Raw genomic sequence first — 19,961 nt, 5'->3', positions numbered from 1 at the left:
ATTTAAATTAGTTAGTATTTTATTAAACGTGTATTTTTTTTTTAACTCTGTCACATCTTTGTAGAGTCACTCTTTAATGGTTATTTTCTTATTTTAATGTCATTTAAAATAATTTTTCCACTTCCGTTTGCTGTGTTTTGGCCCTCCGGAGAAGAAGGGGGCGCTCTAACGCAGAGCCAGCGGGACACCCTTTAACCCCAAACCGCTCGGCTAACTACTTCCGGGAATTTTGTTATCAATGATTTTGGCACTTGTGTGAGATTAAAACACTGCTTTGGTGTTTGTCTTTTGTCGTTGTCAAAAATGTCGTACAACTACGTGGTAACAGCCCAGAAGCCCACCGCAGTGAACGCCTGCATCACAGGTAAACACCCGCTGTTTAGCAGCAGCTGCGCGGTGATTAAACATTTGCCACCTGCGTGCTAGCAGGGCTCCCGCGCTACATCTAAAAAAAGTGCCTCAGACGGGCCTTTAGCCGCCGCTAGCCGATGTTTTGCTAAGTCAAGTGTTTACTTGCGTACACTTGGCACACATGTGTCCTAACTTTCTATGCTATGTCCGTGCTAGCGTGCATCCGATCCGGTGAACTCTTCGATCGAGTCTCGATCGATCTGGATGTAACGTTAGCTGTTGTTGTGCCTATCGTGTTACCGCAGATTAAAATGCGTTTCTGTCTGCTGACAGACAAGATGATATCACGCGTAATTCCACCATCTTAATGCAGATAAAACTGCTGCTCACGTCTTTTAATTTAACGTGCGTAGTGCACAGATAAAACTTCTACTAGACTTAACTAAAAATGTCGATTTAGACGCATCTTCTGCTTTATATAAGCCTAAAATTTGACTTTTCACGGTCGTAACACGATTTTATCCAATGATGCAAATTGAACAAAATTCTAATGATAGGATTAATGCCAAATAAAACTCATCAACGTGTAACAAATTACATTTAAAATGCAAAATAACATAAATAAGTAAATACATGAAGTAATAAATAAAAATACTTAGGTGCTATGTATCTCAAGTGATCATTTGTTAAGTAATAACTTGGTCTTACATCAACATTTGCTCATTAATCTCACATTTTGCTAGCTTTTCTCTGTCTTCTATTAAATCTGTAAATCAATCAATTATATTTGCTATGTCACAGATAAGGTACAGTGAATTATAGTAATCAGTACAAGTGATTTTGCAGTGATCTAAAATTAATCAAATGAATTGTGTTGGTGTTTCTGCAGGTCACTTCACGTCTGCGGAGGACCTGAATCTGCTCATAGCCAAAAACACACGCTTGGAGATCTATGTGGTCACAGCAGAGGGGCTGCGGCCCGTCAAGGAAGTGGGCATGTATGGCAAAATTGCTGTTATGGAGCTCTTTCGGCCCAAGGTAGGTGTTAGGTGTCAGTACACTTGTACTTCAAGGCTGTTGGATATTGAGCATCAGTTGGATATTGAGCATCAGTTGGCTTGTCCTCATTTCCCAGGGTGAGAGCAAGGACCTGCTGTTCATTCTCACATCCAAGTACAACGCCTGCATCCTAGAATACAAACAGAATGGAGAGAGCATTGACATCATCACCCGTGCTCATGGCAATGTGCAGGTGAGTGAGACGACAATCATTTATTGCTGGATTGTACGTTAGCAATCAAGCAAGTTATCAAGTCAGGAATCAGTTGAATGTGATCAAGAAAGATCTTTTTTAATTCACTCCTTCAGCAGCTATGTTGTAAAGATTTTCTGCATTTCACTATAAAAAAAAACTTTGTCCTTGGATTTAAACGTCTCAAAATGGATTCCTCTTCTGCAGGACCGCATCGGACGTCCGTCAGAAACTGGTATTATTGGAATTGTGGACCCAGAATGCCGCATGATTGGCCTGAGGCTGTATGACGGGTTGTTCAAAGTGATCCCACTCGACCGGGATAACCGCGAGCTCAAGGCCTTCAACATCAGACTGGAGGAGCTGCAGGTCATCGATGTCCACTTCCTGTATGGCTGTCAGGCCCCAACTGTCTGCTTCATCTACCAGGTACTGTGGGAGGATTTCAGTGTTTTTCTTAATTGCTTTGTTCCATTAAATTTCGTCACAGCCGAGACGATCACATTCCAGTACAACAAGAAGCGCCAGTTAAACAACAAGGTGTTGTTTAGTGCATGCAAATACCTCAGTGGCATGTGCACAGATGCAACTGATTTAATGAGACACGAAGAGAAGTGATAAGAAAAGAGACGGCAACAAAGCTATCTTGGATTATCAATCGATTTTGATGAAGGACTTTCTCAAGTTTTTTCTGTAAACTATGACTCTACCCAAATTAAAACAGAGCACTCCATGAATGTGCTACTTATAAAATGCAAAAATGGTGTCCTGCTGTGCATTGTAGGATCCCCAGGGACGCCACGTGAAGACTTACGAGGTTTCTCTGAGGGAGAAGGAGTTCAACAAGGGCCCCTGGAAACAGGAGAACGTGGAGGCAGAGGCATCTATGGTCATTCCAGGTAATCCAATGAATCTATTTTTAAACTATTCAACAAATGTATAACACAGAGAAACGTTTATTTGAACAGAAAACACAAGTAATTGATACATTGATGAAAGTTACCGTCTCTCTTCTTTTGCTGTATGCTTGTATTTTTAGTGCCTGAGCCATTTGGTGGCGCTATAATCATAGGACAAGAGTCCATCACCTACCACAATGGAGACAAATACTTGGCCATTGCACCACCCACTATCAAGGTAAAGACATCAAAATACATTTTAAAATGTTTTCAAACGTGTGTTTATCAAAGTATCAAAGTATAGGTATAGTTATTTGTGAAAATATGCACCTGTGTGACCTGTCTCTTGATCTCTTGTGAGCTTTGTGAAGCTGCATATACAGGTTGTGTGTGTGTTTTTATCCCTTGTCATTATTATGCCTTAAGCCTCCTGTACACCACTGCCTTTAGTGTACTCCTGCTTTGCTCCGGGCCCAAAGGAGCTCTTCCAACAGCCTCGTGCTTCTATAATTAGAGAATGTTCCCTCCTGTCTCACTGCCATTTGCTGCCATGACTTCATACATTTTAGAAAGATCATTTCAGATTGTGTAGCTTGTGGTTTGGAGTTACACAGCTTATTTTCCAAAATGTTGAAACAGATGTTGTAACTAGAGTTATTGACTACGCTGATAAGAGGCTTATCGATCAGATATGGGGGTTGATTCATGCAATCAAACTTTCTATGATTTCACTCATGACATTTAGGAAAAGTTATCTCACAGCAGCTGACATGTAAGCTGCCAGATAACACCGTAAAGTGACATACTTGAAATCGATATGTCAGAATATTCCCTGACTGTTTACGGAGGTTTTTGATTCTTCTCTGCAACTGTGTGGGGGGCCCCAGTTGACTTGTTAAGAGACTACATCTGTATATATGTAGCCGTACCACAGTCATACAGAACAAACATGTCCTCTCAGGAACTACTGGCAGCTATATGCACGTTTTGTGCTGCGTTCAAAGACGCTGTAAGACTATCTAAGAGTTTAAAAACAAAGCAACTGAAGTCATAGCACAGTTATATGAAACTAGGCCATGAGTCTTGTTTTTAGACTCTTGGATATAACATGACCTGGGTGCATGAAAGTCTTCAGAGACACACAGCAGGAGGTTTTCAATGGAAACTTAAGAATTTAAAGATTCAAGCAGAAATGCCACATTCACGCTTCATAAAGAAAGTACACATTGGTAGAAGAAGGAAGTCGTGGGTAAAGATATTCTCTTATCCAGAAATCAATATGTCTAGTCTGTGAGTGAGACAAACCTATGACTGAAATTGTATTTTGACATTGTTTTTAGTTCTGAACATGCTTTGCTGTGTGTATTATTTTGATTAAATACAGGCTATCACACTTTACACTGTGTTTTAGATGGCTTGCTATTTAAAAATGTATGTCTCCAATGGATGCCGCCGTTATTGTGAGACATTTTTAGTAGAAACTCTGACTTTCGTAGTGTTCCCCTGCAGCTTTTCTAGTAGGAGGTAAAATCTTGGAGTTGCTTGGTGACGACAGCAGGTCAGTTCCTGAGAAATCGTCTTGTGTGTCAGGGTTAAGAGCTGTTGTAATCCTGCTGCAATCTGCACTCAAACCTTCACTCTGTGTTCAGATATGTAATGTAATGTAATGCAGCGCGTCCCGCTGTGCAGACCGTCTATGTGATTGTTGCCAGCACCTTTCACACAGCCTTTGTGACAAGAGCTTTGGAACACATAAGTGGCAGGGCTAATGTGACCAAATAGGTACCAATTGTGTTATTGATCGTACATAATATCACAAATTGTTGTTCAATGCTTGTTGCTGCTTCTAATTTTCCGGCTGTGTTTCCCTGTTCAATACACTTTTTCTAGTGTTGTTCACTTATAAGTCATGATGGCGGTGATTTGTTTAAGTTCGATACTGATAGCTGGTGTAATAAATTGGAAATAAATCTGTCTGCATGTGAGCGGGGAAAGAAGCATTCTTCATTTAAGTCATTCCTGCTTGTTCCATTTGTGAGGTTGTTTAGCTGTGTATGAAAAATGTGGCGCTCTGATGGCATCGAATGCTACTAAAGCTCTCTGTCGTCTCATCAGCAGCTCATATCTGCGTCCTCAAACAGCCTCTACCCATTTCACAGTTCCCTCGAAAGCTGTTGCTTGATTACAGCTTCACAGTAACACGGCCCAGCGGGGGGCATCTGTTGTTTCTGTGTGACTATTGATACTTTAAAGGAAGATAAAGTTCATTGTAATGTTTGTATTGAGCTTTCAGCAATGTCAAAAATACGCAGAAGCATATCATTTTATGTAAAGCTACATTTTTTGGCAGCTAATTAATAAATTGTCACTCCGGAGCACTGAAGTGAGAAGGGACTGTGAGACATAATAAAGGTTCAGCCAGCTTGTCTAGGCTCATAAAATACTTCTTGGTAGAGTGGTCTGTGGTGGTCTAGTGGGCTTGTTTTGCCTTTCTAACAATTCTAACAAGCGAATTACCTGCCAATCAGCCAAGAGGAGTGCTAGAGGAAGCTGTAACAGTATGAGTGGATCCACAGTTTTGACAAAAAGACAATGCCGCTGACTGGAGGATAGTGAAATAGGTTTTGTCAAGGTTCGGCCAAGTGAGAAATTAACTTGGCTTGTACGGTAGACAATGGCAATAACAAATCGTCTTTTGAAGGAAAAGTAGAGCAGGCTGAGTCACACTAGGTGGGTTTTAATGCCAATTCCAATTAGGGAAAACTATTGTAGCCAGCTGGGCAGCTTATCCTGTGGTTATAATGGAGACGGACGGCCCTTCTGCAGCTCTAGTGCAGAGATGTTTTGGTGAGGCTCATGTTGTGTGAGAAAAGGCTTACTAGGTCTGAAAGCTGAGAATGACCCCGACACTATCCAAAAGGGAGCTTTGTTCACACCCACGTAGTGGATACAACAGTAGGCATCAGTGGAGGTTGTCCTTCTTGCTTCAGTCTGATTAAGCAGCCCCACAGCCTGCCTTACAGGACCAAGCATTGGTATCATAGAGATATTACAGTAAAGAAATACCATAGATATATTTCAGCTAATACAAAAGTAGAGCTGCTGTAGCACAGGTTGTCCTCCAGAGAGCGCTGGCACACAAGTTTTTTGATGTACATGTGTCTTGGTTACAAATCTTTATCAAATGTAAGTGATGGTTTTAAAACGTCAGACCCGTCTGATGACCCAGGTTTTGGGGCTTCTGGTGTAGCCTGCATTTATACATATACGTGCCACGGCTTTTCTGTCAATCTGACAAGCACACTGTTAATCTGAACGTTAGCTTGCCTGTTCCTCCCCATTTGCTGTCCTTGCAGACCTGCATGTAACCAAAGCCTGCTCAGACAAGGTTGTCCAACAGTACAAACAGCACTAACACAAAATGTTTCCCAGAGAGACAAAACCCATTCGATTGTGTAAATGTTAAAAACAGAGCATAAAACAGGGACCAACGTTATCATCGATGAGATTACCTACTTTTGTAAAATGAGGAAAGTCTGGCAAAATGGAAATAAAATCTAAAACGGGACAAAAAAAACTGAACATTAAGACACTAAAACCGATGACATATAAAAAGTTTAACCATTTAAAAACTAAAAAGTGAGATAAAAATGTGTTAAAAGTTCTAGGCATTTTTAAAGCATATCTAAAACATAGTTAAAGAAGAGGCAATAAATAAAGATGAAATAAAATCAACTATAAAATAGACTAATTACTGGGAGTACAAATTATATGGATCATTTCTTTAGATGTAAAGGTTACTGGTACAGAAGGTCTCTAGAATAGGTAGCTCTCTATAGCTGTGCTGTTTTTTTTCATGCAGTGTGTTTTATTTATGAGCTGAGGATGTGGATTCAAGGAGCCTTTGCAGCCTTGACCTCCACTGTGACTGCCGTTTGAAACATTTGTGTGTGTTCCACTGCAGCAAAGCACCATTGTCTGCCACAACCGGGTGGACCCCAACGGCTCACGTTACCTGCTGGGAGACATGGAGGGACGTCTATTCATGCTGCTGCTGGAGAAGGAGGAGCTGATGGATGGCACCGTGGCGCTCAAAGACTTACACGTGGAGCTCCTCGGAGAGGTTGTTCATTCATCTTTAGTCCCTGCATGTCTTTATCTCTGTTCAATTTGTTTATCCACCTTCTTTCTCCCCTCTGGCGTTTCTCCCATCTGTTTCTCACTACCTCGGTTCGACCAGCCTTTTTCTTTCTGGTTGGTTTTCTTTACCTGTCGGTACCTTAGTGCTGTGCTTTTGTTCCAATTGACTTTTTAATGGTTTATGGCCCTGACAGAAGCTAATGGATCTGTCTACACTTGTAGAAAGGATGAGAAAAAATGATCCCACTTCTTTGTTGCTTACTTACCGAGGTGTCACTTATCCCTTTAAAGGTGATTTAGACCACGACTTTACTTCAATACTGTGCTTAAAGCCACATCGTATGTTGTAAGACAGACGGCGTTTAGTCTGCAGCACCCTTCCTCCACTTGCCAAGTAGTTTAGAAAGGTGCTGAGGCTGAAAACGGATCAGGCAGAGCACGACTGAGCAGAGCTATGAAGTGATTGTTTTTCAAATAATTCTAAACTTTACTGTTAGCACCAACACGCAGGAGCAGCTCTGCATTAAAATGTCAGACAGGAGCAGCTGTATTTATTGGGTATCAATAATAACTTGTAAAAGCGTGAGGCGGTGTTCACCGGCTGAGTTTTAAAGCTTCATTTATGTGTCAGAGTTCAGACTGTAGTTGCATTTCTTTAAAAAGTTAGTAGACCAACACTGTCATTTCAGAAGAATGGAAACCTCTTACTTGTCCTTCATAAAAATCATTTTGATTTCATTTCATTTTAGCCAAGCACTATTGTTTTTAGGTGACCTTTTACTTGCTGGGATGCAAATTTTTTTATTTTTAGCTAACCAATTAGTATACAACGTTAACAGCTAGTGCCTAAAATCTGTGCCTTAAAATACTGTATAATGTATGATAATGATAACAGCAGAGTTGTTATTAGCACTTATCGCTACAAAGGAAGGAGCCTCACTGCTACAAATCTAACGAGTCACCTTAATATGTTAAGAGAGACAGAGACGTGATGTTCTCTGCTGCAAGGTGGAAGAAATATGTGCAAACATTGGCATCAGTAATTGGTCAAAATGAGTTGTGAATCAAATTTCTGCATCCCTAGAGTAAAAGACAAGAGTTGGAGATGAGAACTGAAACTATTACTTGATTTAGAGAAAATGAATCTGCTTCTGTTCCCAAAAGATTTCTGAAGTAATAGAGCAAAAAATCAGTTAATTTGTGTTTGAATCCCTTCATCCCGGACATGGTCCAGAGATGATTTGTGTCTTTCTCCATTGACAGACTTCTATCGCTGAGTGCTTGACTTACCTGGACAATGGTGTGGTGTTTGTGGGCTCCAGGCTGGGAGACTCGCAGTTAGTGAAGGTAAGCAGTGAGAGAACAAAGGTCAGTCTTTATGAGATTGTTTGATGTTATTAACCCTTTCACTACTATAATTCTAACAGTTCGCCTTCTGTTTTTTTAATGATTCTGTCAGAAAATGTTTTGTTTTTCTTGACAGATGAAATATGACTTTCAAAAGCTGTCACATATTTGTTATTATGTTATAAATGCTCAGAACAAGTAATAACAAGAAAAGTATTTTGTATTTTCATCAATTTCTCTTTATAAACAACTATAAATGTGCAGCAACAAGACAACAAGAGATTACAAAAATTAAACTCAAACTATTTTAGATCAACTCTCCTACGCTCCACAAAACTCCCGCCCCTGGCACACACGCAATGTGGTCATTACCGTAATGAATGTAATAGCGATCGAAAGAGCCGTTTCTCAGCTTTTTTTCAATAGTGCGACCATAACCAGAGCTGCGGTAGTTTGAACAGCGCATGTCAATTTCTGTCGCCGGTGACAGCTCCGTTTTAGAAGGGTTTTAAACTCTATGCAGAATTGACTGATGATCTGTGTCTGTGTGTGTGATCTGCACATGATGTGGTCATAAAGTGGGTTTTGCTTCTCTGCAGCTGAACGTGGACAGCAACGACCAGGGCTCGTATGTGGTAGTGATGGAGACGTTCACCAATCTGGGGCCCATCGTGGACATGTGTGTGGTGGATCTGGAGAGACAGGGTCAAGGCCAGGTAAACCTTCCATCACAGAGGAGTGTTAATTTGGTCGGAGGTAGTGTTTAATAGGTTATTACACTTAACAGTCTGCTGAACACGCCATGTCCTGTGCAGAGCCTCCATTTATATTTTACTCTTTAGTATTGTTTTTGTCACAGCCTTCACAGACTCCCTGTGCAGCAATTTCTTCAACCATGTAAACAAATTATTTCTCAGCAGAATCCAGCTACAGTGTTCTACAACAGAGTACAATGCATTCTGGGTGATATTCTTTCCTTGAGTCTTATTTATTTTGTTGCCCGTGGCCTCTGCTCACCTCACATTAGCATGCATCTAGTATCCCAGTTGCGTTTAGATATGATTTAACTCCATCTGCACCTGATGTTTAAATGCTTCTCTGGTATGCAAACTTAAATGGGCTTTCTTGTTCCATTTCAAAGAGGCGGAACGCCGCGCATGTAATTTCCTCTAATAATATTTACAGCCTTTAAAACTGACAGTGAAGACCTCGTCTTTTTTTGCTTCCTCTCTATTGTCCTTACAATCAATCATCTTCAGCACCTCTGTGTACTTAGGTTTGTTTACCTTCATCAAATGTCAAACAGTTTGCATTCTGAATATAATGCGATACGACCTGTAATGCATATTAATGTTTAAAAGGTGGAGTCTCTGAAAAGAAATAAGGAGACGTGAATTATTCTGCCTTCACTTGATGGCAGAAATATTACAGTCTGACAGACGTATTTTTGTGATTTGAACATTTGTCCGCCTTTGTGTTGAATCGCTCAGACGGAGGAAGATGAAACACTGGAGTGGAGAGGGAGAGAGAGAGAGAGAGAGAGATACAGTGCAGTTTTTGGCAGGGTTTTGACACCAGGCCTCGGGGTACTTGGATGCCGTTCCAAAGGCACCGGTCCACTAGAACGCTAAGCCGCTCTCCCGGGCACAGACCAGCACACAAACAGCCACTTAACTGTATTCATCCATATATTCTAGCTCATTTCAGTCTGTTGAGGTCCAAAATTAAATCCAACCGCAATTGTTTTTAATTTGCCATTTGCTGCAAATCCAGGGAGCATTTGGTCTGGTTAATTGGTGCAGACACATTCCAAGACAGTGGAGCATTCATTCACAAGCTGCAGGATGAAAAAAAACAAAAAACAAAAAGCAACTCTGACCTCTTTCATGCCAGCATGGTGTGCAGTCAAAGCTGGAAAATTAGTGTGTTCTTAGATGTGGAGCTGCTAAACCCGTCAGGGTTTGTGACTGATAAAACCCGCTTAAATAACACAAACATATTATGTGCAGGATTATCAGGATGCGTTCACTCCCGTGAGAGTGTGGCTGAGTGTGTATGAGGGCATTTCAGAGCATGCTCACGGGGAGTGAGGTGGGCTGCCAGGTTCATCCTGGGTATTTCCATTAGGCTGACATTTTTTGGATGGCAGGTGGTAGGGGCTTAGATTATGTGGGCTCTGCTATTAATCCTGTTAGTGTACCGTGTCTGGATGAATAAACAGCACTGGTGCTCTCCAGTCAGACAGCAGAATTGTTTTCCTTCAGGGCTTTGGATCTTAACACTCAAGAGAATCCCCATTATGAACCGGCACTGCACTGATGCTGATGTTACTACGGCTTGTAGCGTTACTTTTACAACAAGTGATAGCATTACTGACTGCAACTGCATCTGCTACTTGACATGCGGTACCATCAATCAGCCTTAAGAGACACCATTTTTTTGTATCTGAACATTTATGTTAATGTTTTCTCTTGTTTTGTTTTGGCTTATTTGACAGTAAATTGAGCATGTTTTGCCTTTAGACATCTTATGAACTAAACCATTCAGTAATTAATGGAGGAAATAATCACTGAGATAATTACTGGGGTCATCAAAACGTTGGACTCTGCATTCAGAGAGACTAAGACAGACTAAGTGGCAGCCAAACTAACGTCCCTGAGTCCAGACCCTGAGCAATTAGTTATCAATCATTAGTGAGGAGTGACTGCAGTGTACAGGGTTTTTTTTTTTTTTTACATATGTGGGATACACTATGAAGTTATCTTATAAGTAATGGTCAACAAGAAATCAGAGCCTTTGATCTTATACCAATCCTCTCTGTCCCTCTTTGACGCTTCCAGCTGGTGACATGCTCAGGTGCATTCAAAGAGGGCTCTCTTCGGATCATCCGCAACGGCATTGGGATTCACGAGCATGCCAGCATTGACCTCCCGGGAATCAAAGGTTTGTCTGTGTCTCTCGTGTTGTAAATCTGCGTCTCGACCACTAGCTTCCTTCTCTCTGAACCTTAATCCTCCACAGACTTGACAGTAGAAGCACTCCAACCTGCACATCTGTCAGCCTTACCTGGCCAAGATGCCAGCTGTTGCACATCCAATGTGAGCAGATGGTTTGGATGTCACAGGTTTTTTTTTTTGGCAGAAGGATCAGGAAAGATGCCAAGGTTATGTTTGAAGACATTAGTTTTAATTTAGCAAAGCAAAGTGCTTTGTAATGTCTGCTGTACTAAACAGTCAATTTGAAGAATCCCTTTAGGTTTTAGCTGCAGCAGTCAACTCTTAATCCCAGAAAATGAGGTTCCTCTCAAAGGACTGTTCGCAGATGCTTAAATGAGACACGCGAGCCAGTTAAGGTCTGCTTGCATTCGTTAGGCTTCAGCTGTTTATTGACCATCTCTGCCCTGAAAGTCTCAGCTGCTGGCTCTTGCCCCTTGAGTCTTGATTTGAGGTAATTATTCACTTAACCAATTGATGGCTCTCTGAGATGGATTTGCAACCTGTACATCTCCCAACATGTTAACATTTGACAGATGGAAAGGTTAAGGATTGCGTACCGTACTGGATATCGTATTCCTTTTATCTCACTGAATGCTGCAGAAAGTTTTTTTTCAATCGCACTTTGTTCAATTCTCCTCAAGGTTTGTGGCCGCTGCGCTCGGAGGCAGGCAGAGAGACGGATGACATGCTGGTGCTGTCGTTTGTGGGTCAAACACGGTGAGTGCTGTGCAGCATGTCGGATAAGCAGTCTATTCAGAATGCACGTATCTTACTTTTAAAAGTGTGTGTTTTCCCTAGAGTGTTGATGCTGAGTGGCGAGGAAGTCGAGGAGACTGAACTTCCAGGCTTCGTGGACAACCAGCAGACGTTTTACTGTGGCAATGTGGCGCACCAGCAGCTCATTCAAGTTAGTATACGCAGGCTTGCACACACACATTTCTGCACGGATGGCAGTGTGCTTCACCAAAACCTGGCTTCAGATGTACATGTTTTTATTAATAAGCTGACTTGCAGTATTTTTTATCTTTCCCACGTCAAAGTAGGAATATCTATCTTCTAATTGAATTATTCAATTGTGGCCTTATGCCTTTTAAAAACATTTACTTTGCTCCAGCTGAATCATGCATAATTGTAGAAGGGAAGGGGGGCAGTCCAGGAAGTAAAGAGCACCAAAGCACTTTATGTATTTTACACTTGCCTGAGATGAATATTGCACTTCATTTAAATGCAAGTTTCAGCCTGCCTTTTTTTGCAATGAGGATAAAACCAGCTGGGAGTTGTGCCAAATGTTCCACCCTCAGCCATACATCTTTAGGTCGTTATGGCAACCCTGCTTGTATTTTAATGCTGGAACATTTTGCTGACTCTCTGGTGTCTCACAGTTGGTATATTTACACTAAAGGCATTTTTACATGATGTCTCATCTGACTGTCTGTTACACACTCCTGCTTTTTTGCACTTAGACAAAGACACTTTGTAAAAGACACTACAACAGATAGTGCTGCGAACATTAAGTCATTGTACTGAAAACACTTTATTTTAAATATATGATAATTGCATGAGAAATTGTACACACAGCAGTATTTCTTATAACAATAATGCATCAAATGGCTTCATGTAGCATGAAAGAATTATTTACAGTGCTAAATCCGATAAGGAAGAAAGCAGGTCTCGCAGCTTTTAGCCTTGTTTTGGCTCATTATTTCCTGCACACAGACTCGGTGTCTGCGCAGCTTTGCTGCTCTAATTAACGTTGCAATAGCATAACTGTAGGCAACAGTTTCTAGTAAACAAACTGTACACTACCACCTCAGCACAAAAGTGCAAAAAAAAAATCTAAAGAAGCAGCTCTTAAACAATGCTGAGCATCAAGAAACCCTAACCCTAAGGTAGGAGGGGCGAGCTGCAGATGAAGCCAGAGCTAAAAGACCGTTGAATGTGGGGCACGGAACAGTTGGACATAAACACGACTTCAAAGAGATGCTTTTGGTGCCCACGTGCCAACACATCTGCTTACCAAGTTTATAATTAACCTGAGGTACTTCATTCTGGAGTGTGCAGTCTCCAGTGGTGAGCTGGTTCACTGAAATCACAGTACGTCTTGGAAGGATTAAAAACGAAACGTTTGTACATACATCCACGCTTCTCAGATAATGAATTAGCTCTAATTTAGGCACAGAATGCAGCACATTTAAAACTACTTTGATATTTGGTGGGGGGGGGGGTCCATATGCTTGGTTATCTCATACCTGCAAAACACAGTTTTCTGCTCACATGCTCATGTTTTTATCACATTTGCTTCCTGATGGTTTGCACTGAAACTATTTTTTTAATGTGACAAAGTCACCCTGCTTAGTTGTTTTTAGGATCTCTGACATCTCTGATCATTTTCACACTAATGGCCGGTTTACACTGTATAGAATTAGGCGATGTTTTTGGTCGTGGCTCTAAAACAGTGGTCTTACTGTGAGGCAGGTTCCACGCCGGTCGTTGTGACCAAAGACAAGCTGAGATAAAATTGTAATGGTCTTAGAAATTTAGGCTGACTGACTCACAGTGTGACAGCTGCTACGACCTGTCACTTCGCATCCACGTCCTCCTCCTCCTCGCATGTTGACATACGTCGTAACCTGTGATCGCCCGCGATTTAGTAAATGGTCATCGTACAATGTCCACACATCAAACTTGACGTCGTACCAAAGTTTATCAGATCCACGTGGCATAGTGTGTCATGCAGTGGTCTTATAAGATTGATAAAAATCTGTCTGTGATTTAAAACACTGAGTCCTTCTAAGGATTTCTTTAGGGTTTCTTTATTGAATACGTGCTAGTTTCACATCTCATCACCGCATCATGTAATGTGTGCCCCCCTCCCAACAGTTTGCCTCCTCCATTTATAGTCTTGACTGTTGCTTGTACCTGCTGCAGTCTGTTAATGAGGCTCCTTCAGCTCCTTCTTCTTCTTGCCTCTTCAGTGCTGAACGGCCCTGCCCCTTTTTACATTATTACATTTTCAATATTACATTTGTGTTTCTCCCTAACCCGAGGGACTTTTACTAGGTAGTCAGACGCCTCTTTTGGGATGTGTGCAATACAAATGCAATCAAATGCACTTTTGCAGGAGTAGTAATGGCTTTGATGTCTGGGTTCAGACAAATTCTGGACATTTATTCTTCATAGTTTCTTTTAATCAGGCCTCATTCCTTGACATTTATATTTTCCATTAACACATTATGTTTTTTTTTTTTTTTATTAGTTTCTACTGAGCAAAATGCCAGTGTATCCTTCGTTTTTGTCTGCCACTTGAATTCTTCATTTTTTTATCTACTTCAGCTCCATCAGGGTTCCTGGAAACGGTTTTATTGTTTGTTTGTTTTTTTAAACTTGATCTCACCATCTGTTCTATGCACCATGCAAAATGAAAGCAAATTTATTTTTCAAATCGTGTGTAAAAACGAATCATTATTTCTGTTTAGCCGTTAAACAAACTGCAACAAAAATGCAAAAAAAACAAAAAACAAAAGCCTCTCATTCGCTTCATTGTCAGCCTCAAAGATTATATTTATAAAAATATGTGTGTGTGTCCCTGCAGATCACGTCAGGCTCTGTGCGCCTGGTGCTTCAGGACAGCAAGGCGTTAGTGAGTGAGTGGAAGGAGCCACAGGGCAGGAACATCAGCGTGGCCGCCTGCAACCACACCCAGGTGGTGCTTGCGGTGGGACGGGCCCTCTACTACCTGCAGATCCTGGCTGGAGAGCTCAAACAGATCAGGTAGGACAGAGAGAGATGCACGTTTTCTAAAGAATAAGTCAAAACAATACTTGGATAGTTTGCAGGTTGAATAATTAATATTCCACAAAAGCAGGAGAATAGAGATCTGGTAATGCATTCACAGCACCCAGCAGAACAGCTGTATGAAAGTAATTAATCACACTGTATTCCCAATGGTTCAACAATAGTTTTAAATGAGTTATTTCTACATTTTATCTTCTTTCCTGGCAAGCAGCATTAAAATGGTACAGGAGAGCAGTGCTTTACATTTAATTATCTTTCTGCCCTGTTGCTGTTGTCGTTCATCCTTACATCCTTCAAAATGGCCCAGAGGCACTATTTTACAGTTGTTGAACAAAACACGGGGATGTACACCATAAACATAAATATATTAGCTCCAGGAAAACGGCCATTTGAGGGTAAATGATAAGACGCTGAAAGAATGACAGCTGCTCACCAAAGCTGTGAAGTAATGTTAAATAAAACGGTCGGTTTGCTGTGTGCGTCTCACTATTCTATAAATACTAGAGTGGATTAAAGGTGCGTGAGGCAGTCAGAGTCTAAGTACCTGGATTATTCCATATATTTGCATTGTTAAGTAGCATTGTTCTATTGCAGTGCTTTCACATTTTTAATTAAGATGAAACTTTTTTTTTCCATAGGTGCTTAAAAATGTGCGGTAGAACTCTTGTTGTTCAAACTTTGTCGTGCAGAATAAGACTAGTGTTTTGTTCTCATACTCTCCACCTGACATCAGATCACATCTAGACAGTGGTGAGTGGGTGTAGATGTCATTTTAAGAATTTCAAACCAGGTAATTAACCTTTTTGTGTGGAAAAATGGCAGATTAGACACTAATTGCTATGCAAAGCAGAGTATGTTTGTCTGTCCTCCAACAGACATGGACTGGGACTCTGCCCTTTGCTTTTCTCACATTTTACAGATAATTGTTTTTAAATCAATCGAATTTTAAGTTCCATCATCAAATTAGATTAAACGTTATTATGACTGACCAAAAAGCAGTGAAGGGCTGAGTAATCTGTACTTATCCATATAATATGAACAGCAACAAAGGCTCAAATGAAACACAGTATAGCTGCAGCTATGGCAGTCACAGTGGATACATCAGGTGGAGAATTGGCTGCTTTTAAAGGAACCGAACCGTCGTCTGACATCTTTAATTTGTCTGAACCATGCAGTGTTTGCCTCTCACAACTTCTGGTTTGTGTTTCAGGCAGTTTGCCCATTAGCTAATTTGGGATACAAATATAAATCATTCACACAATGAGCAGGCCAACAGCTCCCTACTGTTTTTTTTCTCACATCTTCTACACCTTCCTCAGTACCACAGAGATGGAGCATGAGGTGGCCTGCCTGGACATCACACCTTTGGGGGATAGCGGTGGTGAGTCACCGCTCTGCGCCGTGGGACTGTGGACCGACATCTCAGCCCGTGTGCTCAAACTGCCCTGCTTCACAGCCCTGCACAAGGAAATGCTGGGCGGAGGTGAGAGAAAGGAGCGAAGTATTGGCCTAGAGACAATCAGAGCTGCCTGGAGATAATGTGAAGTGAAGTTTATTTCTTGAGCCAGCTACCACAATACAAGAGATCCACAAAAATAATCTATTTTTTTTCTCTGAAAGCAAGAAAACACTTACAGTACAAGTGCAAAAAATGTCCAAATAGGGGAAAATAAGGCGAAGACACAAAGATGTATTCAAATTAAAAGAAAAGAAATGACATTTCTGACTCACTGTCATATGCTGGATATGCACAAATGGAACTCCCTTTAGCTCAGTCGTCACCATCTTATACGACATAGGGAGAAGAACATGCACAGTTTAACTCTCTCAACCTCAAACGGTTGTCAGGAAGTGTTTCACTCCCTGTCGCAGTTTTAGTCGGTCGCTTCAGGCTCATTTTTCACAGCAATATAAAGTTCTCCACCTCCATTTCCAGCACAGTCATGTGTAGAAGTAGGAAATAGCAGCGTGCACGGCACTTTCCTAATTGCTCACAGGTGTTACCAATTTTAAGGGGGAGAGGAAATCAGCATTTTTACATCCCAAGCAAATCAGCTTTTACTTATTCACTTCAAGGAAATGCTAAACTCGATCATAGCTTCATAGTTAAAAGAGAGGGTTTCTAATCCATGTAGCACAAAAGGGCTTTGATAAAATCTCACCGTTTTCTTCTACATTTGGAAAAAGCACATCAAACATGGTGCCTTTAAAGAGTTTAAAGTCAAATTTTCTCCTCCAGTTTTACACTCTCTGACTTTGTATTCAAACCCAGTTGTGGATTTTGTAGTTCAGAAGGTCACATGAAAGAGATATATCGATTGATTATTGTTGACCTTCCAGTTCAGCGGCAGTGGTAAATAAACTCTCACCATGGCGCTTCATGCTCAGAGTTTGTTAAGAAGATGAGGCTCAAACATGAAGCTGCAGCCAGTTAGTTTAACCTGGAGGACGCAGGTATCCCTGCGCTGTTTGAAGGTTAAAAATATAAGTCCGCCAGCACCTTCAAAGCTCAGAAACTAGCTTGTTTTTTTGGTTTTAGACCATTAATTTTATTCACTCACTGCTGGTTTACAGCAGCCCTGGACTTGCCTCACTCCCGAACACTAGGATGTGGCATAGACACTTTTTTGTGCTCTGATGTTTTGTCTCTGATGGAGACATTCATTTTCAGTCTATGCACTGTTTGGACAGAATGTGAGCTGTTCATTTAAGGAGTCCAATAAGTGTCCAAACGATTAGTTTATAGTGGCCTCAGTAAAATATACATTCAGTCCAGCTTCATTAATACAAACGGCTTCTCACATGAAGCACCTCGTTTCAGTACGGCCTTAATGAATGCTTCAACGTTAGCTTCGCTGCTTGCTTAAAATGCATTTAGTGTTCCATTAAGACACTTGAAAAGGTTTAAACTTACAGTGTTTAAGTATGCAAGAGAGGACCAGGGTGCTTTTTTTTTTTTTAATGGTTAAACTTATGAAAAAGTCAGCAGTCACCGGAGAGCTTCGTTTATAACACAGTGAACTGGCACCAACCTTACTTTCCAATTAGTATGCTTCATCCAAGAAGAATGTGTCTTCACTCTTCTTCCACAGCGCCACGTTTTTTTTTATCCAGCCGGGTTTGACTGACAGCAGATTGACGGCTGAACTCTCTTCCAAAAAATGTCTGACTGCAGAAACCTCAACAGGAAACGCTCAGATTGAAAGTTAATATTCAGCATGTGTTGTTGACGTTTTTAGGTCCGTCACTGGAAGCAGATCATGTTATCACTGCAGCATTACGCACGTGTAAGCTGTGTTTTTTGTGTTTGAGCTTCAATATTTGAGATTCGCGCCCAAATACAAATTATTGATGAAAGATGCAACCTTTGATTTTGCAGACTTTTTTTTTTAAATACTTCGGCCAACTACCTAATCAGAGCCAACACATTTCTTTGGAGCTGAACCAGTGATTCCAGAGTAGAAGAGAGCTAAATCACTTCTCTGTGTGTGTGTGTGTCCTCAGAGATCATCCCTCGCTCAATCCTAATGACCACCTTCGAAGGCAGCTACTACCTGCTGTGTGCCCTGGGAGATGGAGCGCTCTTCTACTTCGGTCTGGACCTGCAGACTGGTAGGTTCTTCTTGCCACCGTCACCACATGTCTTCAGAAAGAGCGAGAGCTCCTCGAACTTCTCAGACTGAGAAGGGCCTCTAGGCAGGGCCACGGGGAGCCGTCTGAGAACATTTTCATTTTTAGAATAATGTTTCATGTTGAATTGCATAACCGCCAGCACTATATTTGGATGTAATGGCAGAGAAACGTTGCAGCCTGAAGAAACCTGTGTTATGAGTTTGATTGAAAGCCCGTCATTTAGCTGCAAAAGATTTTCAATGATGCAAAAAAAAGAAAAGGGAAGCAGACATAAGCCAGGAGGCAGTTTTGATTCAACTATGATCTCATATCTCTTTTATTGCCTGCAGGTGGATAATTATGGAATGTCTCTTTTATGCTATTTTAGGGGATGATATAATCATGTTATGTGACACCGTATGCAATATGATCAGAAGCCCGTTAAAAATTTGCACTAATTTTTTTCTGCCACCTGGGGATCAGCAGAACAAAATATCATTGTTCTCACAGTGGAGACAAGACACTTACAGAGAACTGAATGGAAGTACAGTGATACCTCAAGATACGAGTGCATTGACGTACTAATCTTTTGAGATACGACCAATTTTTTTGTATTGAGATACGAGCAAATCTTTGAAATACAGGCATCCGAGCCGAAGTGTGAAGTAGCATTAAGAGTGTACAGTAGCAAGTAAGTGAATGAAAGTGTATGTGTACACAAGACAAATCTCCTCCGCCTGTTTACTCCTTCCTCGACCTATGTGTGCATCTTCTTTTAGTTTTATAATTAGCCAAGTGGCTAAACAACAGTGTGTGGAACAGGTCACACTTAGTGGTGGTTACAGCATCAGCTTTTCTTCTTCCTGGGATCGTATTGCGGCTTCATATGTGATATTTATTATACTTACACAAAAGGTTTACTCTTCAAAAACTTTTTACAGAGCAGTAATATTTTCTGCAATAATCCAGAAGCCAGCAGGTGAAAGAGACGCCATGCTAAATTCCAGGTTGGCATGAAAAACATGCAGCTCTCTATAACTGCTAAACCTGGAAATGTCAGGCCAGTTCAATAAGATGTTAAATAAGACGTTCACTGGGTTCTTAATCCATCTAAGTGTTTGCACATGTAAATGTTATTGCACAGGTTTTAGGTTTTTTTTTTTTTAACTCAGCCTCAGTGATGCTGCTGTAAATGAAAGCAGCAGCAGCAGCAGCAGCAGCTGATGTTTCCTGAATATGAAGGTGAAAGTAAAAGGTCAGGCTCCTTAAACACTGGATCCTATGCTTTCTATAGGTAGTGCAGACAGTGCCCTTTGTTTAAAAAAAAAAAAAAAAACTCCCTGCCAGCTGAAGGCTCAGGTTTTTAAAACCTCACTCTCCATCGGTTTGAGTTGAAGGCTTTTGGAATATAAATTTGTATTTTCCTAGCCTCAGGACAGGTCTGGACAGTCTTGATGTCATTGCAGTAGATTTTCACAGCCTGTGCGGTCATGTGGGTGAGGTGTCAGTGGGAGGTTTGAATCTCTGTTAATTCTAATATTGATTTGTATTCTGCAGAACAGAGGTGTT

At 41.1% G+C, this 19,961-nt stretch overlaps 1 protein-coding gene across 1 annotated transcript in view; it reads left to right on the top strand.

Moving 5' to 3' along the window:
* The first annotated feature begins 188 nt into the window (after positions 1-188).
* ddb1 (damage-specific DNA binding protein 1) overlaps positions 189-19,961 on the top strand; it is a 37,994-nt gene continuing 18,221 nt past the window's right edge. Inside the window, exons 1-15 of the mRNA XM_028401658.1 lie at positions 189-364; positions 1,241-1,389; positions 1,487-1,603; positions 1,811-2,032; positions 2,388-2,502; positions 2,643-2,740; positions 6,467-6,625; positions 7,906-7,989; positions 8,589-8,705; positions 10,830-10,932; positions 11,627-11,702; positions 11,784-11,892; positions 14,578-14,756; positions 16,100-16,263; positions 18,285-18,392. Coding sequence (XP_028257459.1) covers positions 304-364; positions 1,241-1,389; positions 1,487-1,603; positions 1,811-2,032; positions 2,388-2,502; positions 2,643-2,740; positions 6,467-6,625; positions 7,906-7,989; positions 8,589-8,705; positions 10,830-10,932; positions 11,627-11,702; positions 11,784-11,892; positions 14,578-14,756; positions 16,100-16,263; positions 18,285-18,392 — 1,861 coding nt within the window. The 5' untranslated portion in view covers positions 189-303. The remainder of the gene's footprint in view (positions 365-1,240; positions 1,390-1,486; positions 1,604-1,810; positions 2,033-2,387; positions 2,503-2,642; positions 2,741-6,466; positions 6,626-7,905; positions 7,990-8,588; positions 8,706-10,829; positions 10,933-11,626; positions 11,703-11,783; positions 11,893-14,577; positions 14,757-16,099; positions 16,264-18,284; positions 18,393-19,961) is intronic.

The sequence above is a fragment of the Parambassis ranga genome, chromosome 3, assembly GCF_900634625.1.
Source record: "Parambassis ranga chromosome 3, fParRan2.1, whole genome shotgun sequence".
Taxonomy (NCBI): Eukaryota; Metazoa; Chordata; class Actinopteri; family Ambassidae; genus Parambassis; species Parambassis ranga.
This window is presented reverse-complemented; position numbering and strand designations above follow the sequence as displayed.